Below are 27826 nucleotides of genomic sequence, written 5' to 3' on the forward strand. Positions count from 1 at the left end.
ATACGGAAGCGGAGAGGAGTTAAGCAGTCGCGGCGAGCGGGGTGTTTATAGTCAGTGGTGGAGAACATCTGAGGAGTTAAGGCGCCAGTGAACAACCGGTGATAACTTAACGCAGCAAAATGGTGAGTTTTCATTCACCTCACCTATTATTCCCCTTCTTCCTCTCTTCTCCCCCCACCCCCCCCCCCTTCATTTCCCGCAGGGATGTTCTCAATGGAGCGGCGTGCATTTTCTCTACTTTTGTTCTTCGCCGGGAGTGGAGATTGGGGGGGAGCGCGAGCGGCCGGCGTTGGGGGGGGGAGCGCGAGCGGCCGGCGTTGGGGGGGGGGAGCGCGAGCGGCCGGCGTTGGGGGGGGGAGCGCGAGCGGCCGGCGTTGGGGGGGGAGCGCGAGCGGCCGGCGTTGGGGGGGGGAGCGCGAGCGGCCGGCGTTGGGGGGGGGAGCGCGAGCGGCCGGCGTTGGGGGGGGGGGGAGCGCGAGCGGCCGGCGTTGGGGGGGGGGAGCGCGAGCGGCCGGCGTTGGGGGGGGGAGCGCGAGCGGCCGGCGTTGGGGGGGGGGAGCGCGAGCGGCCGGCGTTGGGGGGGGAGCGCGAGCGGCCGGCGTTGGGGGGGGGAGCGCGAGCGGCCGGGAGCGCCACCAAATCCCCAGCGGCCCGTTTGCCGCCGAAACCTGCCCCTTTCTCTTGTTGCCCCTCCCGACCCAACGCCGGTGAGCAACCGCCGAGCATCGGCCTCCCGGCGCTGGCCTGGGGCGTGTCACGTCAGGTCGCCGCTCCCCCTCCGCCCCCCCCACCCCCCACCATCACCACCACGGACAGGATGGGGGGGGGGGTGATGTCTGAGCAGTTTGTGCGGCCATCCAGGGCAGGGTGGCCGCAATCTGATAGCGGCTGGCTTTAAATGATCAGCACTTCCGGCTGCAGGCGTGCAATGCAGAAGTGAGGGCAGAGGCGACTGAAGAGCACGTCTCCGTCACCTGGACCCCATCCGCACCAGACAGGTCTCCGTCACCTGGACCCCATCCGCGCCAGACGGGTCTCCGTCACCTGGACCCCATCCGCGCCAGACGGGTCTCCGTCACCTGGACCCCAGCCGCGCCAGACGGGTCTCCGTCACCTGGACCCCATCCGCGCCAGACGGGTCTCCGTCACCTGGACCCCATCCGCGCCAGACGGGTCTCCGTCACCTGGACCCCAGCCGCGCCAGACGGGTCTCCGTCACCTGGACCCCATCCGCGCCAGACGGGTCTCCGTCACCTGGACCCCAGCCGCGCCAGACGGGTCTCCGTCACCTGGACCCCATCCGCGCCAGACGGGTCTCCGTCACCTGGACCCCAGCCGCGCCAGACGGGTCTCCGTCACCTGGACCCCAGCCGCGCCAGACGGGTCTCCGTCACCTGGACCCCAGCCGCGCCAGACGGGTCTCCGTCACCTGGACCCCAGCCGCGCCAGACGGGTCTCCGTCACCTGGACCCCATCCGCGCCAGACGGGTGTCCGTCACCTGGACCCCATCCGCGCCAGGCGCGTGTCCGTCACCTGGACCCCATCCGCGCCAGGCGCGTGTCCGTCACCTGGACCCCATCCGCGCCAGGCGCGTGTCCGTCACCTGGACCCCATCCGCGCCAGGCGCGTGTCCGTCACCTGGACCCCATCCGCGCGTGTCCGTCACCTGGACCCCATCCGCGCGTGTCCGTCACCTGGACCCCATCCGCGCGTGTCCGTCACCTGGACCCCATCCGCGCGTGTCCGTCACCTGGACCCCATCCGCGCGTGTCCGTCACCTGGACCCCATCCGCGCGTGTCCGTCACCTGGACCCCATCCGCGCGTGTCCGTCACCTGGACCCCATCCGCGCGTGTCCGTCACCTGGACCCCATCCGCGCGTGTCCGTCACCTGGACCCCATCCGCGCGTGTCCGTCACCTGGACCCCATCCGCGCGTGTCCGTCACCTGGACCCCATCCGCGCGTGTCCGTCACCTGGACCCCATCCGCGCGTGTCCGTCACCTGGACCCCATCCGCGCGTGTCCGTCACCTGGACCCCATCCGCGCCAGGCGCGTGTCCGTCACCTGGACCCCATCCGCGCCAGGCGCGTGTCCGTCACCTGGACCCCATCCGCGCCAGGCGCGTGTCCGTCACCTGGACCCCATCCGCGCCAGGCGCGTCCCCGTCACCTGGTCCCCATCCGCGCCTGGCGCGTCCCCCGTCACCTGGTCCCCATCCGCGCCTGGCGCGTCCCCCGTCACCTGGACCCCATCCGCGCCTGGCGCGTCCCCCGTCACCTGGACCCCATCCGCGCCTGGCGCGTCACCTGGACCCCATCCGCGCCTGGCGCGTCACCTGGACCCCATCCGCGCCTGGCGCGTCACCTGGACCCCATCCGCGCCTGGCGCGTCACCTGGACCCCATCCGCGCCTGGCGCGTCCCCCGTCACCTTGACCCCATCCGCACCACTCTTTCCAATCCGCTGCCTTTTACCAAAAAAAGGCCTTCAGTACTTTTTTGGACTTGAAAATTTCTTGCACCACATGGGATGGGGGTGGGGTTCAATCCCTCACTTGGCCAGTTCCCTTCATCTTCACATTTCTTGAGTTGCATAAGGATGCGTGAGATGGAATTTTGGCTCTTGTTTTTGCTCCCATGGCATCTCCAATTTCGAGCTTCCCTCTTCCTTCCCCCCCTCCCCTCTCCCTCCCCCTCCCCCTCCTGCATCAGTGACTTTCTGCATTTCAGTGGCTTTTCTACTATTTACTGGTGTAAATCAAAAATTGGTTTTAAATTGAATTTTTTTAACTGCAGACTTTGAATTGTGTGATGTCGATGATGAAACCCATCATAGGCTGGATTTTACTTTAGTAAGGGGTCAATTTGTGTTGGAAACTTCAGTTCTGGAAACCTGTGTCTTGGCAGTTCCAGCTGTTGAGTTGGTCTCAATGACCACCACTTAAGAAATGTCAGGGTGCAAGTGTTGAGGTTGACTAATGGAAATAGCATGTGCTGTAATGACTTTTTGATAGCTTTAAGAGGAGTGCAATTTTAAAAAAAAATCTTTAATACATACTGTTTTGCAAACTTCCTTTGGAGATGTGCATTTTGCAATTCTTCTGTCTGAAATTGTAGATTGCCTTTTGCTCAGTGCTGTAATCTTGTAAGAAAAGTGTGTAATTTTTAATTGTTTGTTTTCAGGCTGATCAACTAACAGAGGAGCAGATTGCTGGTAAGTGAATAAGCTCCCCTATCTGTGGGAAATGGCATGCCTCTGAATTTGGTCTTGGATGCGTGGCCCATAAATTGTGTTTTTTAAGGTCTTGTAAATTAAGTGTAGATGATTTCAATTAAGTATTTAAACTTTAGTTGCTGTTCATTGCTCTTTATAGTTTGTTAGCTTGTCACAAATTAATGTGTCAATTCTTAACCAGGAACTGACTTCAGTCCATTTGAATACTTGATTTTGGAATTGTTTGTATCCTTGGCTTTTATTAAGTGGCTAAATTAAATAACAAGAATGTGACATTCCTTGTGCCAAATCTATGTGGCCAAACTTTCTGGGAGGCTTTTATCTAATATTATATTTTAAAATTTTGATTTACGATAAAAATATATGTTCACTAGGAGTTAAGTTTGCAATCCTATATGTACACAGGAAAATATGCAGACTATTAACATTCACATTCATTTGTACCTTTGTAGTGATAAATATTTATAGCATCATTACTGCTATATGACTCTCCTTCATTAGCATTATGGATCTCCTCTGCCTAGTCTTCCCATCTTGTGCATTTGGTGTTTTTGTTTGAGGGGTGGTGTCACCAAATAATACAAAAAAACTGCACCCTAACTTCATTGTTAGTTGTGCTCTTGTTGACCATCAATATTCTAGCACACCCTAAACAGTTCTAGTAGTGCAAAGTCTTATTCATTGGCAAGAAGGAAATCTATAAAACTTTAATCATGGTTATGGGATATTCCAGTAATTAGTGTATAGATACACAAGGCAGACATGAAATGATGTAAAATTAAGTATTTCCTGAAATGTGGATTAAAGTTGACTTCAAAGCAAGATTCCTTTATCACGTGTAATATGCCTATTGGGCCATCTTTGTACATTGACTATTTTTCTGCTCTATTGTAGAATTCAAAGAGGCCTTTTCACTCTTTGACAAAGATGGGGATGGTACCATAACAACAAAGGAGCTTGGAACAGTTATGCGATCACTAGGCCAGAACCCAACTGAAGCAGAACTGCAGGATATGATTAATGAAGTGGATGCTGATGGTAAACAAGAGGAGCAAGAAAACTCAAAATTGATTTTTAATTTGAGTATTTGGTTTTACTAATATATGTTTTGTTGGGGTGGGGCAGGAAATGGAACAATTGACTTTCCAGAATTTCTGACGATGATGGCAAGGAAAATGAAAGATACAGATAGTGAGGAAGAAATAAGAGAAGCATTCCGAGTTTTTGATAAGGTAATGAACAAATTTTAAAATTATTTGGATATTATTTGGCTGATCTAAATTGTGCTGTAAAGTTGAACCTAGTCTTTGCTATTCCTGGGTTACAAGTCGGATTAGAATCTGCATTTTTTGGATTTGGCCTCAATTTTAAAGACTTTAAATATTGGTGGTTTTTGTGATGTTTTTAACAGCCTGATGTTTCAAGTACATGCACATCAATGGTCTCTGTTGGAATGGACTAATAAGTATGGCAATAAGAGAATGACAAAAATTCTGCCTGAAGGAAATAGTGTGCATCTGATCGAGCAACCTTGTTCTGAAACAATGACTTGGGATCTTTTTCATTTTAGAACAGATTTCTTTGTGTAAAACAGTTGTGTTCTGGTCTGTAAAGCTCAATATTCAGTATGTCAAGTGGTTGGGATGAAGATTGCAGTGTTCTTTGGAAATGGCACTACATGGAGTTCAGAACTTTTGAATGCGTGTGTATATATATATATATATATATATATATATATATATAAAAAAAATGTGGACATAGGCACCAAAACAAGAAACAGTTTAGTTATTTTGATGTGAATTTCATTTTTGAAGGCTTGAGTTGGACAAGGAATAATTGATTAGTGGAGAATGTTTGAAGTTCTTTAAACATGGGTAGCTTCTAGCTTTTGACTGGAGAGTATGTGATTGGGGGGCAGTGTTGGCACAGAGAGAGAGGTTGGCCACTTGAGAGAGAAATTCAAAATTTGACTAGTTATTATGAAAGGCTTGACTTGAGTGAAACCAAGATTTTGACTAAATGTGCTCTGCAGGCTGGTTGGCATTATATTTGACTATATTTTGCATGTTGCTTAATATTTTCATTCCATTCCCGGTAATTAATCAATGGTAACTTGCTCTGTGCCTTAAACATGAGCTTGGAGAATAATCTTACTCTTTGTTTCCAGGATGGTAATGGGTATATCAGTGCTGCAGAACTTCGTCATGTAATGACAAACCTTGGTGAAAAATTGACAGATGAAGAAGTTGATGAAATGATCAGAGAAGCAGATATTGATGGTGATGGTCAAGTGAACTATGAAGGTGGGTTTGCAGCCTCTGTTGTGTGCAGTGACTTGTTTCATTCAGTTGATGTTGTAGTCTGATAGAATTCGTGTGCAAATCTTGACTCTTGAAGTGGGGGGCAATCATTTGAAACTTGTAATTTATTTAAGCAATTTGTTGAAATTTAACTTGTAAGCACAGTAATAAACCCTGGTCCATGAGCCTGAGCCACCCAATTAACCTACAATCCCTGTAAATTTTGAAAGGTGGGAGGTTACTGTTTAAATCAAACTGCCAAGTACCCTGGTTCAGCAAAGGATGTGAAGCTATCCATATTCATTCCCAAATGTCCTCAAATCAAGAAATGTACAAATTGTGATTATTTCTGTATCTTAAGAATACATCAATTGGAAAGCCAATTGACACATCAATTTAAATGTGTACAAATCCAGGTTTGGATCAATTTCAAAAGTATTGAAAAATTAACTAGCATGCTATCCACTAATTGGAAGCTAATGAATTTTTCTTGTATCAAATTATGGAACGTGATATTGTTGACTTGGTAAGCTAGAAATTTAACTGAGGGTATTTCACAGAACCAGTTGCTAAATCATTTAGTATCTGGAATGCTTCATTAGGAGCTTGATCACATGATTGACTTGTGCCATGGAGTTAACTGTAGAATGGTGAAGTCAAAGCTTTTGATGCTTGTACAGTAGTTGCAAATGATAATGAGAAGTGTAACTGTTGGATTCAAACATATATGTCAAGCTTTAACTACATTTTATATTTCAATTGTGTCAGACTTTCAGTTGTGTGGAAATGTATACATTTAGTTTCTAGTCTGGTAAAATTGATCATAATGTTGAAAAACTAGATTGCTTTCCAGAGAAAATGTTAAAATTTAATGCTGCTATACAAAAGTTATCAAGTTTTTCCTAGACTGGATTTGTTCAGCTGTCCAATAACTAGATTGGATTGCATGACTGTAAAAGATGAGACTACTTGTGATTCAGACTGAGCTTTTTAATTTGCATAAAGTTTGTAAACTTAATTTTGCTCTGAATAATACTTGACGGCATTTAAAATTTATTTTTCTTAAAATCCCAAGTCTGTATTTTTAATAGCTTTTTAAGTTGTAATTGAAGAGACCGGTTGAAACCTGAGTGAGGTGGTAATTCAGTTAAAAGTTGCTGTTTAGAAACTCACATTATTTGCTCTTTCCTTTACAGAGTTCGTACAAATGATGACCGCAAAGTGAAGAACTTGTACAGAAAACTTTTAATTTTCTTGTAAAAAAAGAACATTGTTTTATTTGCCTTCCTATGTTTGTAATTTCTGTAACGTTTCTCTCCTGCCCTAACTGTAAAACATTTGCATGTATAGTGGGTAGAGTTAGTCCGTTACTTTATCAACTTGTCATTGTTTTCCTTTGCATTTTGAGAAGACTATTGGTGAAACAACAGTTGCATGTGGCTTTATCTTGAAGTGCAACCAAGCTCTTCTACACATTCAAAGCTACACAAGGACTTTGGTTTAATGAGGGATCATCTGGATGTTGCTATGAGGAAATGGCTGACATGTAATGCATTGCTGTTAAAATGCAGTTATTCTGCATGGAATGAGGACAAAGCTTAAAATTTCTCAGCATTGCACTATAGCAAAACGGGTGTATCATCCAGGTACTCGTACACTAAAAAATTTCTTTTTATATTTGCTGTTCCATACAAGGAAGCATTCATGTTTTCTTACTGTGCTTTCAAATTTTTGTTTAGCCATTGAGTTCTCTCTGAAATCTGCTTTGGCACAAACAATGCCTGAAATCCATTCCAAGTTGTATATTTTTTTCCAATAAAACTACAATTTACCCAAAATAACACCCTTGTGATGGACATTTATTTCTGAACCGAGTGACAGTGAATTTGTTGCATGATTAGTGTTGGTCTTGAGTAAATTTGCTGTTAAATATTTGATTGTATGCTCGTTTTAGTCATCAATAAGTCTGTCCAATGTTGATCTGTTAGCATCTAGAAATCAATAGTGCAGAAACAAATGTTCAGTATATTTGTTTTTTGATTGGTAAGGAAAACTGAAATTGATGCAAATTATGTATGAAAATCTTTCATTATTCCAGTTCTACTGACTACTACCGTTTGCTTTGTGTATGAAACTGATCAGTTGAGCATTTTTGGTGTTTTTAATAGCTGCCTATTGATCAATCTGCTCCCATTCTGGGAGTTGGTGAAGTTTAGTTTACATTGGAAAACAATGGCTTAAAGGGGCTATAATCTTTTCCACAAGTGATTTTTAAAATATTCTAAAATGCTGATTTTAGTTTGATCTACTTTTATTTAAACTATTCAAATTTGGGTTGGAAGGATGGCATAGGAATGTCAATGATCCTTTCCACAAAATAGGGTTGCAGCTCTACTATTGAGAAAACAATTCAACTTCATCAAATTAATTTGAGACTATTGGCTTAGCAGTCCTGTGCTCCTGAAGATGCTTGTATTTATCTAAATTGACAAGTTGAAATTAATTAGTTTTCTTAATAGAAAAATTAATTTGTAAATGTACTAACTTGCAATTTTGTGAATGGTCATGGTGATACGCAAGTCAAGTAGGTTGCTTTATTCTGGTGTAAGCTTAGACTTTTCTGACTTTGGCTGGTTGGTGTCAATTTCTGCAGAGAACCAGCTTTTGTTGGCTAGCTACATTATTTACAGGTCTGGTTTCTGGATTAATGATCCCCAGGTGTTAATGATTAGGAACTTGAGTGTGGTGGAAAATGAGTGAAAAGGATCATTGTTACACCACATTAGTGCTGTTGCACAACTAATGATACTAGTTTGATACCATCCTGGGATAGGGTCTAATTTTTTCCCCCTTACATTTATAAAAAAAAAAGTTATGGATAACTTGTATGAGCCAATTAGTATAGGCAAGGCATGAACTTGAGAATTGGGCATGAGAATGGGTTACAGGGAGATGACTGGAAAGTTCAGCTGACACACTGGACTGAAAACCCTTGTATGTATTGTAAATTAGTTGCTTGACAAATACTGGGTGTCATGTCAGACCAAGTTGAATAATTGTCTTCTCATTAAAAGTTACAAATGAAATTTCTGCTTTTAACCTTTGGAAGGAAAGCCATAATGATGGAAGCAACTGGGCGGGGTCTAAGATGTCATCCCAAACTCTGTACTGGCAAGATTTGCCATAATCTTGCACACCATACTTGTTCAAATGTTGCGATGTCAGCATTTCACTACTGATTAGATGCTTTGATCCAATATAGGTTAAGCTTTTAATTGATACTTAGTTGTGTTCCTGGTTCAAGGGTCTGAATAGGTTTTGGTAAGTACTCTGGTTAACCATGCAGAGGGCAATTTGTATCTTCACTTCCAAGTGTTTGAAATAAAGTACAGATAGTAATTTCTTTACCCATGTTTGACCTCAGTATTGTGGTATCCGGGCTTGGAGTTGGTTCCCAAGTCAGTGTTCTAATTGCATACCACTGTGGCTCTCTGGTTAATTTTTCCTGCTGGTACGATTGTGGAGCATTTTTGCTGTAAGACATGTTAACAAGCATTACATTTTTGTGCTGGTCAACTGACTAGTTTCTTACACAACCAAGCATTTTTTGAATTGGGAATAAAGTGGACTAAAAACATTGGATGGCAGTTAGCACAATGCTATTAAACACTAGCAACCCAGATTTCCATCCAATGCTGAAGTTTTGTGTTCTCTGGGTGCTCTAGTGTCCTCCCACTCTTAAAACTTCTGGGCGTTATAAGTTAACTGGTTTCTTTGGTGGGGTATGTCCTTGTGGGCCAGAAGGATCTGTGGCTGTGCTGAGTTTCTAAAATTTAAATAGTATTCAAATTTTAGAGGAATATTCCCCAATGGTGGAAAAGTTGTAAGATCAGCTGTTGTCAAATCTAATTAAGATTTCTTGGTTGCTTGAAGAGGGTTGTCTGGACTAGGTGAGCAATTTTACCATGTCTGAATTCTGTATGTAGTTCATGGATTTTGGATTTGAAGTATTGTTAATGCATGTTTGGCTATTTAGTGGAGCAATTGAAAGCCATTAAATTGTTTAGAGTTGTACACTGCCCAAATCAATTTTTTTTTCCTTGCACAAGAATTCTGGTGAACCACTGACTTTTGATGTCAAGTAGTCTCAATATCAGACTTAAAATTTCAGTTAAAATTTAAATGAATTCTGGGTCCTGTCTGCTCTTTTGTAAGTCTGGTAAATAAACATCAATATCTGTTAACATTTTAGTGATAGCTCTTAGCAAATGTAAGGGTCAGTATTTGCATCTGGTCGAACTGTGCAACTTTAACCCATGAAACAATTCCAATAAATCTTGCAGGTGCTACTGGATACATGGAATACATTATTAGCAGAGATTTCTTTATTAAAACAAATTATAATAGTATATATCAACTTGTCTAGCCCCCAGCATTTTCCTCTATTCAAACTTAGAATTTCACATTTTAATTTAGCCACTTGCATATTTCTGATTATTAACAAATGGCTACTTAAGATATGTTAACCTTAGGAAAGCATTAAATTGTGGAGTAGGTTTACAATCTCTCACCTATAACCATGTACCTCTTGTGAATCTACATAATTTACTGCATCTGATGGGGCCTCTAGACCAGGAGGCTGGGAAGTCACTGAGCACCTTTGCTCGAAACCCAGGGGTTCACAACCTGGGGTACATGTACCTCCAGTGGTACATTTGCACTTTTCAGGGGATACATTGGGTCTGAGAGAATAACAACTACTGAACAATACATGGTGGTGTAATCTGCAGTCAGATTGCACAGTTTTTATCCAATTTTTAGGGGTACAGTGGAACAAAAAGGTTGGGAACCCCTGCTCTAATCACTGCAACAACAAGGGCCTTCCTGTGGCCAACAGTTTTAATTCCACACAGAAATGTTGCTCCATGGCATCAAACTACCAAATTGAAGTTGTCAGCAGCCTTCACTCAGAAGACATTAATATTAACCTCCAATATGTTAATCCCCCCCCTCCTTTCTCATTTAGCTTCTCATCACCTCTTGCATTTGAAAACCTGCTCTTTCCCCATCACCTCTGCTTTCTTTCCTGCCCTCTCACCTAATACCTCAACTATTGGCCTGTGTTCCTCCCACCTTTTCATTTAGACATCAACTTGTCTTCCAGAGTCCTGAAGAACTGATCTTTGGTGTGGCATGGTTGCTGTAGCAATTAACACAACACCTTTACTGTAGCAGCAATTGGGTTTTGAATCCTGTTCTGTCTGTAAGGAGTTTGTATGTTCTTATGTCTGTATGGGTTTTCCTGGGGCCTCTGGTTTCCTACCATAATTTACAATGTATGGGGGAGAGGGGGGTAGATTAATTAGCTGTAATTGGGTGGCACATACTCGTGGGCCAAAATGGCCTGTTACTGTGCTGTATGCCAAAAGTAAAAGTTACCTTTATACTTATGGATGCTCTGACCTGAGATTCTCCAGCACTTTTGTGTATTGCATGAAAACTTCCCTCCTAGATTCCATCTATTATCTCCTACTGCTTGGTTAAGGCATCAAACATGCTGAAAGACTCACACTCTGGTCAAATCCCTTCTGTATGACCAAAGGGTAAAAGTGTGCACTGAGTGATTTCACCCATCAGCTCTTGAATTGGCTTCATTATTCTGCTCTCATATTGTTCCTTGATGCTTGTCTTCCTTTGCATTAAAATCCTATATTGTTCTATGCCTGGCTGTACTGATATTTTGTTACAAACCTTAAATATAAATTTGTTTTGTATTCCTCAATCATGTCACCAGTTGCCTTGCTCCAGGGAAAGCAGAGGTACCCTTTAACTGAAAGCTCTATCCCCTACATCTAGCACCATCACTTTTCCATTTTATGCTAATACTGGTCATACCTCAGCTAGAGAATCATATGCAATGTTTTTAAGCCAGTATCTCCTGTATGCCACCAAGAAGCTTTGGCCCCCATCATTTGTGGTGTATGTCCTCACCTCATTAGTCTGCCCAGAATGCATCACTTAATTTACTTGGATTAAGATCAATTTGCCTTTCTTAGTTCCTTTTACTAACCGATATGTAGCCCAAGCCTATCCTATGCAATATCATCAATTCCCAAGAAATGTCAAATCTTTGGCTCCCATGTATCCTACATCCAAGTTGTTTACATGTATTACAAACTGATGTGGTCCTTGATACCAAGCTAATTTTGGATCCAATTTACCAGTTTCCCATGTGGGACATTGTCAGAGGCCTAACTGAAGGCCATGTAATCTTCAGCATTGCCCATGCTAATGCACTTGGGTATAAGGGCAGCAGCTCAAGGGCAATTAGGGATGTGTAATTAAATGCTGGCTTAGCAAGCCCACTTTTTTTTAAAAAAAAAGCTCCAGCATTCTAGCTAAAGTACTCTTGCTCTGCCCATGAAGGCAGTGGGTGCAGTTGAGATCTTAATTCTAGAAATAAGATGAGTGTCAATTGATCAGAGAAAGCCAGGTGCTAAAAGGCAGTGGGCATGGTTGCAGTACTAATTCTAGAAACTAGAAATAGGCTGAGTGTGAATTGATCAGAGGGAGCCAGCTGTTAAAAGGTGGTGCCAAATTTAATAGCTTTTATTAAGTCAATGAAAGAAATGTGGTCTATGTAGTCTTCCAAAGACATTTGATCAAATATTAGCTTGTCATCAAGATTGAAGACCATGAAATAAAGTCTAGCAGCATGGACATAAAATTGGCCAAAAGAACACAGTAGCAGTGATTTTTTTTTCTTTCAAATTGAAAGCAGTCAGTTAATACCACAAATACTTACTTTCTAAGTATTTGAGCTTAGATATGGAAAGTGGGTTCTTTACATCCATTAACATTTGAAAGTTTAGTAAATTGAATAAGACTAGTGTTCCTATAGCCCTCATTTTGTATTCTTCAATCATACCCCCAGTTACCTCTGTTCCAGGTCTCCTCTAATTGAAAAGCTCCATTCCAGGTGAATCTTCTCTGAACCTCCCAATACCCTCACTCTCAAATTACCCACCAGCATTGCACATTAAACTCCAGCTGAAGTCTGGCCAATGTTTGATAAAGTTAGCACATGACCTCCCTGTTCTGGTATTCTGTGCCCTCAGTTACTCAGATAAATGATTGATGCCAATGAATTCCATCCTTTCCTACTGGAAGTTATAACGGTGAGCCATATCACTTGATATCAGTTAACAGATATGTTGATATAGCCGACTATTTTAATGATCTTAGCCATGTCGTTTCTAGAAATACAGAGCCATTATGCAACTGCATTTAGTGATTAAGACCAGAAATCCTGTGCAACCCTTCTGGCATCAAATCCTTAATTTTGGTCCGAAATGTGGGTTTTTAAGATTCCTAGAAGGAATAATCTTATCATCAAAACATTTTGTTTTTCTTAAATCCTTTGTATTTTAATAATCAAATCCACTCAGATCATTAAGGTGTGAGAAACTAGTACCTCTGCATATGCAGTCTTGTTTAAAACCAAGACTGGTGAGCTGGTCTGGGCAAGGAGGTTCATCATTTAGCAGAAGTAACATGTAAACTTTATATGTATAAAGTTGCAGTGCATGCATAATTGGTTCACAGGCATGTTAAATTATTTTGAATCAATAAATTTAAATTACACTTTAAATTATTTTGAATCAATAAATTTAAATTGCACTTTAAATTATTTTGAATCGACGTTTCTACCAAAAGGTCGTACACTCATTGGCACAGAAAAATGGATGATTACTTTTAATCTGAATGTCCTCCTGAGTGACTATCCGCTTCCCCTATTCAAATAAAAACATTAACAAAAAAATGCTTCCAAATTGGCAGTAAAGATTCAGTCTTGGGTTAAGGAAACCCTAATTAGTGAGTGGATGTAAATAGGATCAATGTTATGAACATGGACGCAGCCACTCCCAGCCCTCTTTCAGGAAAAAAATAGAAGAGAAAAAGCAACAAATTAAAAAATAAAATACCAAAACAAAGATGTCAATAACATTAAAAACATTCATAATAAAAAGGTGTTACAATGGGGCATTCTGCATTTTCTAAATTGTAATGCCACGTTATACGAGACATTCAGTAACCAAATTATTTTCATTGATCATTCCAACAGCAAAGTAATTCCTGAACAGAAGAGCAGGAATCAACTAAAGGAAGGTTTTGGCCAAAAAAAAAGTCAATGGAAGTGTAAAAGGCATTGGAAAGCTCATTGCTCAAGTCTTGCTGCATTTACTGAAAAATACATTAAAAAAAAAATGTTGTAAATTTCTAAACAGTAGCCATTTAAAAACTGAAAATGCGCAGTAAATTTGACAGCATACGTGGAGTGAAATATTTTAAAACGGTGATTTCCGAGCAGATTGGGGTCACAATAACTAATGTGGATATTAACAGTAAGTATTCAGAGATGAAGTTAGTATAAATAGTGTCCTTGGTATATTCTCTGAATATCCCATGGTGAAGTTGTGACACATGCTGTTTTTATTTCACATTTTTGGCAAGGATAGCTTAAAATCTAATTCAAATATTTTGACATAAATTTTCGCATTGAGGAATTCAATTCAGCTCTTGCTATTTGCTTATAGGAGATGCCATTCCCTGGAAAAAACGCCCACAAAATTTTATAACCCAAGAGGGACTTCTAAATCCAATGAAACATATGTATGAATCAGAAAGGAAGGGCAAGGCAAGAGCAGCTCCAGTATATCCGAATCCTAGTCAGGTGCACGGTTGACCAAAACTGGTCAGAGTCCAGCAGGCTTAACTAAGCTGGGGAAGAATGCACTTTCATTCAAAGTCCTTAAAAGCCTTACCACAAAGAAAATTAGATAATCTCTCTCTCAAAAGGTGATGTGGTTTACTTTATTGATGTATGTAATGATGAATATATTCTTTAGTCAGCTTAATGCTGGTGTAAGAAATATGAAGATTAGAATTTGAAGTGGTGGGCCTTTTGAGCCTAATCTGTTATTTATTAAAATAGCAAATCTTCCATCATTTGCACTATTCCCCCATAATCTCTCAGTTCCCTTAATATCCAGAAATTACTGTTTAAAAGAACTCAATGATTGATCCTCCTCAGCCCTCCGAGAACTGCAAAGATTGATGACCCTCCATTATGAAGAAATGGCCTAACATAGGAACATAGGAAGTAGGAACAGGAGTAGGCCAAAAATGGCCCATCGAGCCTGCTCCGCCATTCAATACGATCATGGCCGATCTAATTTATGACCTAACTCCACCCACCTGCCTTCTCCCCATATCCCCTAATTCCTCTATCATGTAACCCTCATTCTGAGACAGTCACCCCCAGTAACATGCCTTCTAGTCTACTCAATCAAAGGGAAGATCCTACCTGTATCCAAGAACTTTGGAACTTTTAATAGATCTCCTCTCACTCTTCATGCATAACAAACGCAGTATGCCTTGAACCACTATACCTAAAACTCACTGCTTTCTTTCTTTATCAAGTAAGGAGACCATGATTGTATATAAAATTCAAAGAGTAGCGTCATCAAGGTCTTATACCTCGAGAGGACATCTTTACTTCATTACTTAGTCTCTCTAAATGAAAACCAAGGTACCAATTTCCTCCCTAACTATTTGTTGTACTTGTTTATTGACATTTGTGCCTAGGTCTCGTTGAATATCAATATGTTCCAATCATGCACCACTTACAAAATGCTAGTGACATGTACCAAAGTAGATAATTTTACATTTTCTCACATTGTATTGCACTTGGCTTGTTCTTGTCTACTCAGCTTGTCCACCATATTCTCTTGAAGCTTTGTATATCTCTCCCTACTCTCAATCCCTCTGGATCAACAAACAGTGTATCCTGATGCCTTCTCAGTCATTGCAGGGGATTTCAATCAGGCCAGCTTAAAGAAGGTACTCTCAAACTACCAGCAGCATACCTCCTGCAACACCTGAGGATTCAAGCACTCTTGCCCAATGCTACCCTACCATCAAGGATGCTGGCCGCCCCATTCTTCATTCCTCCTTCCTGCATATAAACAGAAACTGAAAGGCATAGAACTGACAACGAAGAATATACCGAGATGGTCTGGAGAGGCAGAAGAGCAGCTTTGTGACTGGAGTGAGTGAACTGGGCAACATTCTAAGAAGTGGTGGTGGACCTGAATGAATATGCTGCAATGGTTATTAACTACACTGGACAATGAAGATTTTGCTTCCTGAACACCTTTGTGTGTACTTTTTGGATTTTGGGCTGCTGATCACGGAAGTCACCTTAAAAATTTCCTGTTTGTGGTTTCCTGTAATATTCTAAGTCTAGGAGTATATTGCCCACAAAGCAAGTTGTTTTGGTCAGTCCAGGGATGCCTGGGCATGCACTCAGTGTAGGTGCTATGGAAATATTGTCTGAGGCCTGGGGATGCATGGAAGGCATTTAAAGATATTGAAATTTTTCTTGACAACTACAGAGCATCAAACTACATCCAGCTGATTGACAAAATGCTTCAAGCAAACAAAGCCACCAAGTGCAGCGGGTTGTTGAAAATTCATTTTCTGCATTTGCGTTTGGATTTCTTCCCTCCTGATTTTGGTGCAGTCATTAATAAATATGGTGAAATGCTGGCCGACTATTGTTTGATACTGACATGAGAGGCATCAGATGCTGAGTACAAATGAAAACCAGCAGCAAAACCTTTTAGGTCAGTTGAACTAACACAATGTGTCAACATCATTATGCAATTCAACATGCTAAATTCAATAAAAGTTAATTTAATGTTTCTCCCACTTCCTACATGATGCAGTAAATCTGAAATTATCTTTCTGTTCATCTTGAAGTTGTCAATCATAATCCACAATTTTAGGAAGATAATATTTTGGGGAAAAAATTGGTTGTCCAGTGCTATCAGGAAATGTGTAATTGAATGTTCCAACTATCTGAGTGTGTCTAAATCAGAAACCATGGATGAACCAAGGCATCTGCAAACTATTGAAGATCAGATGTGAGGCATTTAGGACTGGAGATTCAGAAGAATACAAGGCTTGAGATCACAGTCTGGTATGGGAACATCAATACCCCTGAGCATAAAGCCCTACATAGGTAGTGGACACAGCCCAGGACACCGTAAGCAAAACTCTCCCCACCATCAAGAACCTCTGCAGGGAGCGGAGAGTCGTAGCAATCTTCACGGATCCACATCACCCAGCTCGTGCTCCATTCTCATTGTTACCATCAGGAAAGAGGATTAGGTGCCACAAGACTCCTACCACTCATTTCAGAAACAGCTGGTACCCCTCCATCATCAGATTCATCAACAACAAATTCAATCAGGGACCCTACTTTTATTGATTTTTTAAAATCTCTGCATTGCACAGTCAGTTTGTTTACATTTTATTTGTTTCCATATGTACATTTGGTACAGTTTTTTTGCACTGCCATTAAATGGTAATTCTGCCTTGCCTGAAATCAACTTCTGGAAGGCCAACACCAATGCAAAAAAGACAATTCCTATCCAAGATGTAGCTTCAGGTGAACGTGAGACAGCTGTGGTAGAGATTACACACCATTACATCCTATAAAGTGAACAAAGCAGTATCATCAATTGTAACACAATGCTTCTGGATGAGCACGATGCTCACTTTGAAAGACAAAATAACCAGGAAACCTCAAGTCCACACTGTCCCCAGTGATTCCGTGCTCCCAGTCTCTGAGACCGAAGTGAACAGAAACTGCAGGAGGGTGAGTCCTTGAAAAGTGTCCAGCCCATATGGTGTACCTGGCTAGGTTATTAAAACCCATGTGAATCAACTGGCTGGAGTTTTCTTCAGATATTTTCACCCTCTTGCTTCAGAGATCTCCATCTGCTTCAAATGGGGACCTATCATTCTGATGCCAGTGGCTCTGATGTCTACCATGTTGAAGTGTTTCAAAAGGTTAGTTATTGAGTGCACCAGCTCCTATCTCAGGAAGGAGCTGGACCCACTTCTGTTCACCTATCGTCATGACAGGTGCTGTCTCAAAGGCTCCCCACTCTGCGTTAGATTACCTAGACCACAGAAACATCTACGTCAGACTGTTGTTCATTGACTACTGCTCGACATTCAACATCATATACCAGCAAAACTCATGACTAAGCTGAAGGGCCTGGGGCTCCTCAACTGGATCCTTGAGGACCTCATTGGCAGGCCCCAACCAGTCAGCAGCCTCACTACTTCCTAACTGATCATCAACACGAGCACCCCCAAAGCTGCATGCTTAGTGCCCTACTCTATTTATTGTACACCCTTGACTGCATAGCAAAATGTAGCTCCAACACAATCTGCAAATTCACTGATGGCACCACTGTAATTTGCTAAATTGCTGGGAACGATGAATCAGAATGCAGGATGGAGATCAAGAATCTGGTTGGGTGATGTCAGTACAACAACCTTGCTCTCAATATCGCCCAGAGTAATTGATGACATTAGGAAGGAGAGTCCGAGGGACCATGCTCCTGTTTGCTTGTGAGGAAGGCAGATAGAGTCAGGTCCTTCAAGTTCCCAGGATTCCATGTCTCAGACGTCCCTTCCTGGGGGAAGCACATCAAGGAAACTGTGAAGAAGACACACTAATGGCTCTACTTTCTAAGGAATTTGAGCAGACTTGGCATTCTGTCAAACTTCTACAGTGGAAAGTATTCAGATTGGTTGCATCACAGCCTGGCTTGGAAATTCAGGGGTGCCCTGGCACGCAGATGTCTGCAGAAGGTAGTAAACGTATCTTGGTCCATCTACAAGCAGAAGGTACAGAAAACCAACACCTTTAGGTTCAAGAACAGTTTCTTTCCTTCAGCTACAGACTCTTGATCCTTAGTACACTAATTGTAGACCACTCCAACAGCACCAAAGGACTGCTTGCACAATTGAAAGTCAGTTTGTTGCACTCAGATTACTGCTATCTTGTGTACTTATTGTCTCCTTTAATTTAATTCAATTAGTTTACACTGTCCTTTAGTCATTCCTGTGTACAAGTTAATATATCATCCCTAATCTTATGAGCCTACGTTTCATATAACTCTATTCAATTGAGTGCCTTTTAAATGACCAGAGAATTTCTGCTTGTATACCCCATTTGTTTAATTCTCAAGAGTTCTACTAGATTTATCAATAATGAGTGGCCCTATATAAATTGTACTATGTATGAACATATTTTAATTTTCTAAATTACTTGCGATCACATCTTTAATAATGTATTTTATGAGGATGTTGCCAGGACACAGGGGCCTGAACTATAGAGACAGTTGAGCAAGCTGGGGCTTCATTTCTTGGTGTGCAGAAGGATGAGGGGTGATCTCATGGAGGTGCACAAAGTTGTGAGAGGAATAGGTAACTAGAGGACTAGGTTTAAGGTGAAGGAGTGAGATTTAACAGGAACCCTTAACCCACGTCCTTTGGTTTGCATCTCACCTAAACTCAATGGGGAAAAACCTCTGCATTTACATTGTACCCATCATAATTTTATATACTATTATCAAATCTTCCCTTTTTCTTCCATGCTTCAGGAAATGAAGTCCTAACCTCTTTAATTATTCCCTGAAACTCAGTTTTATCAAGTCCCGGCAGCTTTCTAATAACTCTTCCCTGCACTCTTTCAATTTATTGATATCTTTCCTGTAGTTAGGTGACCAAATTTGCAAACAATACCCCAAATTTGGCCTCTCCAATGTCTTATACAACTTTATCATAACATCCCAACTCCTATACACCATAAATCAATATTTTGATTTATGAAGGCCAATGAGTCAAAAGCTCTCTTTACAACCCTATGTACCTGTGTCGCCACTTTCAGGGAATTATCTATCTGCGTTCCCAAATCCCTGTGTTCTACCACACTCCTCAGTGCCCTGCCATTTACAGTGTATGTAAACCTTCCAAAATGGAACACCTCACTCTCGTCTACATTAAATTCCATCTGCCATTTTGCAGCTTAATTTTCCAGCTGGCCCAGATCCTTTTGCAAGTTTTGAAAGCCATCCTTGCTGTCCGCTACTCCTCTAACCTTCCTATCTTCTGCAACTTTGCTCATCCCATTTACCACATTATCATCTAGATCATCAAAATAGATAACAAACAACAAAGGACCTAACACTGATCCTTGAAGCACACCACTAGTCACAGGCCTCCTGATGAGAGGTAATCATCCACTACCACTCTCTGGCTTCTCGCATAAAGTCAATGTCAAATCCAGTTTACTACCTCACTGGACCTTCCTGACTAACCTATCATGGAACCTTATCAAAGGCCTTACTGAAATCCAGATAGACAACATGCACAGCCTTTCCTATATCAACTTTATTGGCCACTTCGAAAAACTCACAAAGCCATATTGACTATCCATAATCAGTCCCTGACTATCCAAATACTTGCATATCTGATCTCTTAGATCACCTTCCAATAACTTACCCTACTATAGGCTCACTGGCCTATAATTTATGGTTATTTTTGGAGTCTTTTTTAAACAACAGAACAATATGAGCTCCCTTCCAAACCTCTGTCACCTAACCTATAGCTAAGGATGTTTTAAATATATCTGCCAGGGCCCCTACAATTTCTGCACTAGCCTTCCTCATGGTCCGAGGGAATACCTTGTCAGTACCTGGGGATTTATTCACCTTTATTTGCTTTAAGTCATCAAGCACTCCTCCTCTTAAATCACTGCTTGTTTGCTTCACTTCCCTAGACTCTGTGCCAGTTTGCTGAGTATATACAGATGCAAATAACCCATTTAAGATCTCCCACATCTCTTATGGCTCCATACGTAGCTGATCTCTCTGATCTTCAAGAGGACCAATGTTCTTCTTCACTGTCCTTTTCCTTTTAATATGCCTGGAGAATTCTTCATCATTTCCCTTCACAATGTCGACCAAGGCAACCTCATGTCTTCTTTTAAGATCATGAACACTGCAGCACAGTACAGGCCCTTCGGCTTTTAATGTTGTGGTGATCCATATATTGCTTAAAAAATGGACTAAACCCTCTAACCTGTAACCTTCCACTTTTCCTCCATCCAAATGCTTGTCTAAAAGTCTCTTAAATGCCTCTAATGTTTTGGCCTCCACCACCATCCCTGGCAAGGCATTCCAGGCATTTACAACTCTATGCGTTTTTTTTTAAAAACTACCCCTGATGCCTCCCCTAAACTTCCCTCCCTTCACTTTGTCCTTTGGTGTTTGTTATTCCTGCTCTGGGAAACAGGTTCAGGCTGTCCATGTTTCTCATGATGTTGTAGACCTCTGTTAAGTCTCCTCTCATCCTTCAATGCTCCAAAGTGAAAAGTCCCTCCTCTGCTAATCTTGCCTCATGAGACTTGTTTTCCAATCCAGGTAACATCCTAGTAAATATCCTCAGCACCCTCTCCATAGTTTCCACATCCTTTCTATAATCTTCTTCTTCTTCTTCTTTGGCTTGGCTTCGCGGACGAAGATTTATGGAGGGGGTAAAAAGTCCACGTCAGCTGCAGGCTCGTTTGTGGCTGACAAGTCCGATGCGGGACAGGCAGACACGATTGCAGCAGTTGCAAGGGAAAATTGGTTGGTTGGGGTTGGGTGTTGGGTTTTTCCTCCTTTGCCTTTTGTCAGTGAGGTGGGCTCTGCGGTCTTCTTCAAAGGAGGTTGCTGCCCGCCAAACTGTGAGGCGCCAAGATGCACGGTTTGAGGCGTTATCAGCCCACTGGCGGTGGTCAATGTGGCAGGCACCAAGAGATTTCTTTAGGCAGTCCTTGTACCTTTTCTTTGGTGCACCTCTGTCACGGTGGCCAGTGGAGAGCTCGCCATATAACACGATCTTGGGGAGGCGATGGTCCTCCATTCTGGAGACGTGACCCATCCAGCGCAGCTGGATCTTCAGCAGCGTGGACTCGATGCTGTCGACCTCTGCCATCTCGAGTACTTCGACGTTAGGGGTGTAAGCGCTCCAATGGATGTTGAGGATGGAGCGGAGACAACGCTGGTGGAAGCGTTCTAGGAGCCGTAGGTGGTGCCGGTAGAGGACCCATGATTCGGAGCCGAACAGGAGTGTGGGTATGACAACGGCTCTGTATACGCTTATCTTTGTGAGGTTTTTCAGTTGGTTGTTTTTCCAGACTCTTTTGTGTAGTCTTCCACATCACCTTTGTTGACCTCACCAAAGCCTTCGACACCGTGAGCAGGAAAGGGCTTTGGCAAATACTAGAGCGCATCGGATGTCCCCCAAAGTTCCTCAACATGATTATCCAACTGCACGAAAACCAACAAGGTCGGGTCAGATACAGCAATGAGCTCTCTGAACCCTTCTCCATTAACAATGGCGTGAAGCAAGGCTGTGTTCTCGCATCAACCCTCTTTTCAATCTTCTTCAGCATGATGCTGAACCAAGCCATGAAAGACCCCAACAATGAAGACGCTGTTTACATCCGGTACCGCACGGATGGCAGTCTCTTCAATCTGAGGCGCCTGCAAGCTCACACCAAGACACAAGAGAAACTTGTCCGTGAACTACTCTTTGCAGATGATGCCGCTTTAGTTGCCCATACAGAGCCAGCTCTTCAGCGCTTGACGTCCTGCTTTGCGGAAACTGACAAAATGTTTGGCCTGGAAGACAGCCTGAAGAAAACTGAGGTCCTCCATCAGCCAGCTCCCCACCATGACTACCAGCCCCCCCACATCTCCATCGGGCACACAAAACTCAAAACGGTCAACCAGTTTACCTATCTCGGCTGCACCATTTCATCAGATGCAAGGATCGACAATGAGATAGACAACAGACTCGCCAAGGCAAATAGCGCCTTTGGAAGACTACACAAAAGAGTCTGGAAAAACAACCAACTGAAAAACCTTCCTATAATAAGGTGACTAGAACTGAACACAATACAGTATGGTCTTACCAGAGATTTGCAGAGTTGCAACATGATCTCTCTACTCCTGAACTCAATTCTCCTATTAATGAAGCCCAGCATCCCATATACCTTCTTAACTATCCTGTCAACCTGTGCGGCGACTTTGAGGGATGTATGGACCCCAAGGTCCCTCTGTTCATCCACACTCTTAAGTAACCAACCATTAACCCTGTACTCGGCCTTCTGGTTTGTCCTTCCAAAACGCATCACCTCACACTTATCCGGATTGAACTCCATCTGCCACTTTTCTTCCCATCTCTGCATCCTGTCTATATCCTCTTGTCAACTTGGACCCTTCAGCTCCATCCACAAATCCTCCAACCTTCGTGTCATCTGCAAACTTGCTGACCTATCCTTCTGCCTCTTCATCCAGGTCATTTATAAAAATCACAAAGAGCGGGGGTCCCAGACAGATCCTTGCGGCACTCCACTAGTCACTGACCTCCAGGAAGAATACTTTCCTTTCACTGCTACTCTCTGCTTTCTTCCTGCAAGCCAATTTTTTATCCACAGAGCCAAGGTTCCACTAATCTTATGTCTTTCTGGATGAGTCTTTCATGGGGGACCTTGTCTAAAATCCATGTGGACCACATCTACTGCCCTACCCTCATCACTTTCTTTTGTTACCTCCTCAAAAACTCAATTAGGCTCATGAGGCACAACATTCTTTTCACAAAGCCATGCTGACTATCCTTGAGTAGACTGTACATCTCCAAATGCTCATAGATCCTATCCTACAGAATCCTGTCCAGCCCTCCTTTTTTCCCTCTTAAGATTTTTCCTGCATTTTTTATACTCCTCAAGAAACTCATTTGCTCCATGTTGCCGATACCTGCTACACACCTTTCTTCTTAATCAGATACCCAATATCCCTTGAAAACCAAGGTTCCTTATGCCTGTTAACTTTGGCTTTAATCCTCACAGGAACATACAAACTCTGTAACCTCAAAATTTCACCTTTGAAGGCCTTCTTCTTAAAAAACATTTTTTAAAAATCTGTATAATTTGCAAGAAGCTTTGTTATAAAGCAATTACATGTGAGAAACTGTATTTATCCAAAAATAGTCTTTATTCACCATAAATTATTTACAGAGGAAAACTTAGTTTCATATTTATATATTTCTATCACTGTACATTGTTACATACATTTCTATTACCACCATTGAGGCACCTTATTATTAGCCTCCCCCCCCCCCATTATTACTCTTCCCCTCCATCTCACACCCCCCCCCCCCCCCATTGCTCAATAATGGAAGGCCTCTAGACTGTGGTCCTTCCCCACAAAGCCCACATGTTGGCTGCACCAAGCCTCAGTGCATCTCCCCACATGTACTCCTGCAGCCTAGAATGTGCCAGTTGGCAGCATTGCCACACTGACATCTCCATGTGTTGAAAGATCAAAGATCAACAGGTCTTGGGCAGACCAAAATGACTCTTTCACCGAGTTGATGGTGTTTCAGAAGTTCTGCATGTCAAACTCTGTGTGTATCCATGGGAACAACTTGTAAATCAGAGAGTCTTCTGAAATGCTACTGTTAGGTATGAACCATGACAAAGACCTTGCATCTTTCTCCACACACTCTTACCGAATCTGCTTTCTGCAAAGTGGTGGGAAACCATCTCCACTCCAGTGCAATCATCTTGGGGGATAACATGCATTGTGGGTGATGTTCCAGTTAAGCAGGAAGGATCTAACTGGGAGGGCTCCTCTCACCACAAATCAGGTCAAGTCTTGGTGCTTGTTTGTGAGCACTGGCGATGAGGCATTCCATTAGATCATCTGGATGGTCTTCTCCAGGAACCACCCCACCATGTCCATCAAGTCCTTGTTTCTCAGTGTCGGTGGACATTCTGTGCTGATGCCTTGTGGTCAAAGATGTTTGTCTGGAAAAACTTTTCCATGAAGGATTGGTGGTGGGGCAAAATTGCGCAGCAATGAGACCAGGCCCATCCCCCCCACAACATATAGGACAGGTGGAACCTTAGCTCATAGTGGTACTTGGTCCCCTCGTTCTTTGATTCCACACACAGTCTGATGCAGCCATACACAAAGGTGGTCATCAGGATGAGGGCCACGTTGTGTACACTCTTTCCCTCATTGTCTGACGACTTGTACATGGTGACCCTTTGGACCCTTTCCATCTTGGATCCCCATATGAACCAGAAGACTGCTCTGCTGACCGCCAGGGCAGAGGTTTGGGGATGGCTAAACCTGCGCCATGAGAGCAGTACCAAGAGACCTCAGACCTGATGACCAGGTTCTTCCCTGTTATTGAGAGGGAGCACCGCGCTCACAATCCACTCTGACCAATTTTTGTTGCATGCCTCAGGCCCTCCAAACCAGATCCCAATGCCTTCAGGTAGTCAGATCTGACTGTGAATGGCACGGTAGACTGGACAGACCAGTTACCAAAGAGCATTGCCTCTCTCTTCCGGATGATCCTGGAGTCGGATGCAAACTCAAAATGACTGCAGATGCTGATCAATCTGCAGACTGATTATGTGTTCGAACAGAAGATAGCAATGAACTGGGGACCTTGACCTGAGATCCTGCACTGCCTGGCAACGTCACTCGTCTTATGCCCTCGTCCCTCCTGATAGATACAGCAAAGGGCTCTATGCAGCTCACAAATAAGACTGGAGAGAGTGGGCAACCCTGCCTAACTCCAGTCTTGATGGGGAAGTTATTTGTTCCCCACCCATTGATTTGGACTGTGCTATTGATTTAATGTGTGAGAAGCCTGACTATGTTGTTTTTGTCACCCGGTTGACTTTATGAACATTGTTTGTATAACTGGTGGATTTTCTGTGATATCTTCCACAGTCAGTCACAGAATGCACAAATAAAGGCAACCACATGTAATACCAAATAAAGCAGAAAGTTATTTCCTCTCAGTCTGAAAATTCATAAAATGAACTTTGTTCATGTGCGAGTCAGATTGTAGATTAGAATCTTTCCCTCATTAACATACTGGTTTATGTGGAGATTGTGAGCCTTCTGTGTCCTGTTCAGAGGCAGAAAAGTACAGCAAGTCAAGATTGCTCTGCATGTGTCAAAGTGCATTAAGTAAATTATTCCAGTGTAAGAACTATTGTTGAATAACTTTGTTTGCTTATGTTTTTTTTAATTTCTAAAAAATTAATTAATTATCTTTTTAAACATTTAGTCATCCAGCACGGTAACAAGCCATTATGGCCCACGAGTCTGTGGCGCCCAATTAACCTACAACCCCACATCATTGCAACCTCAAAGTGAAATCAAAACCCTTTACATGTCTTCCTGAGGGGGAACTAGATTGAATCAGAGAGTCATAAACTTATACAGAAACAAAACTTTTGGCCCAACTCATCCTTGCCAAGCAAGGTGCCTTCCTCAGCTAATCACACTATCCTGCATTTGGCCTCTAAACTTTTTAAAAAAAAGTTTTAATTTTTACACTATGAACCAAACTAACCAATATACACACAAACATTTCCCTCTTGAATATAGAGTGTCATTTTCTCCCCTTTTCCCCCCTCCCTCCTTCACCTCCCCCTCCTCACCCACTCAACGTTCAACCTATATGATACATTAAACCCATTAAACAATGTCATCACTCAATTAAAATAAACAAGAAATTTGTGTCATCTACTTTTACACACTGGGTCAGTTCATTTCGTCTTCTTCTCCTTCTGTCATTTTAGGCGGTATTATGTCAACCTGGAAATTAGAAGATAGCCTGAGAATACAGCAATGGTACATGGAAATGAATAAATGTATTCCATTGGAAAAAATAACATATAATTTAAGAAATAACATCACAGTATTCGAACAAATTTGGGAACCGTACATGGCCTCTAAACTTTGACCATCTGAGAATTTGCTGCTCTCTTTTAAACATTACCAGTCCATAGAATACATGCCAGAAGAAATAGAGCTTAGAAATCGTTTGCCTCTCAACTCCTGCCCCCAATTTGAAGAATATAATTTTTTTTTGTTTATTTTGGTTTAATTGAATTTATTGAGAATATTTGTATCAGACAAAATGTCTAAAATAAATCTACCTACAGTTAAGAACGAAACAGAAACAGTACAGGAAACATTACTCAAAATGTTGGAGAAAATGACTGATCGTGCATTTAGAAAGACAAACCATAGAAATTATTATCATAGCAAATGCTTCAGAACCTCTCATTTGGAAAAGCTCCATCAATGAACTTTTACAGGACAACCCTTTCTGTGCAATCATACAGCTTAAGAACTCTGATCATTGAAAGGCCATCAGCCAAGTAAGTGTGGCTTTAGCCTCCAATAAGGGGTATATTGGTAATATGCTTAAAGAAGTTAAAGCAGAGAAGTCATATTAGTTAGATCAAATGTTGGTTACTTTTAACACTCTCAGATCTACTTTTTTTCTTTGAAAGCAATGATACTACCCTGCCTTTCTGTTACCATCTTTCAAGATGCATTCCTTCTCAAAGCCATTTTTGCCTCCTTCACTTGATTGAGTCTATTTCATGAACAAAGCCAGTAACTTTTCCCTGGACCTTATAAGTACAACACTCATCCTTACATCTCCACCCTCGCCACCATCTAATTGCCCAAACTTCCCTTCCAGGTGAGACAAAAGTTCACATGCATCTCCTCCAATCACATCTACTGCTTTCAGCGCCCGCTACGTTGGAAAAGCCAAGTGTAAACTAGGGAACCATTATGCATAACACCTACTCTCTGTCTGTAATGCTCAATTCCCCTTCCCATTTCCACATTGACCTGTCAGTCCTTGGCTTCCTCTACTGCCTTGGTGATCGCCAAATGCAAATGGAGCAGGACCTTGTATTCTAACTGGGTATGAACATTGAATTTTCAACTTCAGGTAATCCACACTTTCTGTTTCCTTCTGCCTCCACCACCCCACCCCACCCCCCTGCCTCTCCCTACCACCCCAATCATTCCCAATTTCATTCCCCTTCTTCACCTGGCTTCAACGCTGATCACTTATAACATCCTCTGGTTCTCTAATTCTCCTCAAATGATTCCATCATCCCTCCTTCATTTGGTTTTACTTATCACTATCTTTTCTTATCAGATTGGTGAAAACAAGATGCCTCTTGTCTCCACCAGTCATCTTCCAGCCTCTGTCTATCTCACATCCCCTCCCCTTCACCTGGCTGCATCTGGCCCTTTTTTCTTTCCATATCTGTCCTTATTCAACACCCACCAGCTACTGTCTCCTTACTTCACTCCTCTCCCACCTGGCACCATCTTCCCATCACCCTCCCTCCTCACCTGCTTCCTCTTATCATCTGCTAGCCCCTGCTTTATTCCTCCCTCTTACCTCTTTTCCTGGCTCTCACCCCTCTAGTCTGATACAGATGGATACAGATGGATGCCTGCACAAACCACTGCGTTCC

At 42.7% G+C, this 27826-nt stretch overlaps 1 protein-coding gene and 1 long non-coding RNA gene across 4 annotated transcripts; one reads left to right on the top strand and one right to left on the bottom strand.

Annotated features, from left to right (window-relative positions):
* On the top strand, positions 1 to 7376 carry calm2b (calmodulin 2b, (phosphorylase kinase, delta)). Of its 2 annotated transcripts, none has more exons than XM_069931048.1 (6): positions 1 to 122; positions 3184 to 3214; positions 4130 to 4273; positions 4361 to 4467; positions 5403 to 5538; positions 6732 to 7376. In XM_069931048.1, exons 1-6 carry the CDS (start codon positions 120 to 122, stop codon positions 6758 to 6760), a joined length of 450 nt encoding a protein of 149 aa, XP_069787149.1. In that variant the 5' UTR covers positions 1 to 119; the 3' UTR covers positions 6761 to 7376. The 2 variants fall into 2 exon arrangements, with proteins under 2 accessions (XP_069787149.1, XP_069787150.1); XM_069931049.1 differs by lacking the exon at positions 1 to 122 and adding an exon at positions 683 to 707.
* LOC138760456 (uncharacterized) lies at positions 6610 to 27826 on the bottom strand. Of its 2 annotated transcripts, none has more exons than XR_011355620.1 (4): positions 27751 to 27826; positions 26075 to 26132; positions 8944 to 9068; positions 6610 to 7526 (listed from the first exon to the last, which is right to left on the bottom strand). It is a non-coding gene; the product is annotated as an uncharacterized lncRNA (long non-coding RNA). The 2 variants fall into 2 exon arrangements; XR_011355621.1 differs by having other exon boundaries at positions 26065 to 26132.

Source organism: Narcine bancroftii, chromosome 4 (assembly GCF_036971445.1).
Source record: "Narcine bancroftii isolate sNarBan1 chromosome 4, sNarBan1.hap1, whole genome shotgun sequence".
NCBI lineage: Eukaryota > Metazoa > Chordata > Chondrichthyes > Torpediniformes > Narcinidae > Narcine > Narcine bancroftii.

Bases quoted from the DNA above. Each gene is read 5' to 3' on its own strand.
- calm2b (XM_069931048.1), top strand. The intron at 4,274-4,360 runs GTAAACAAGAGG...GGGGTGGGGCAG, and splicing joins TAATGAAGTGGATGCTGATG to GAAATGGAACAATTGACTTT. The intron at 5,539-6,731 runs GTGGGTTTGCAG...TTTCCTTTACAG, and splicing joins TGGTCAAGTGAACTATGAAG to AGTTCGTACAAATGATGACC.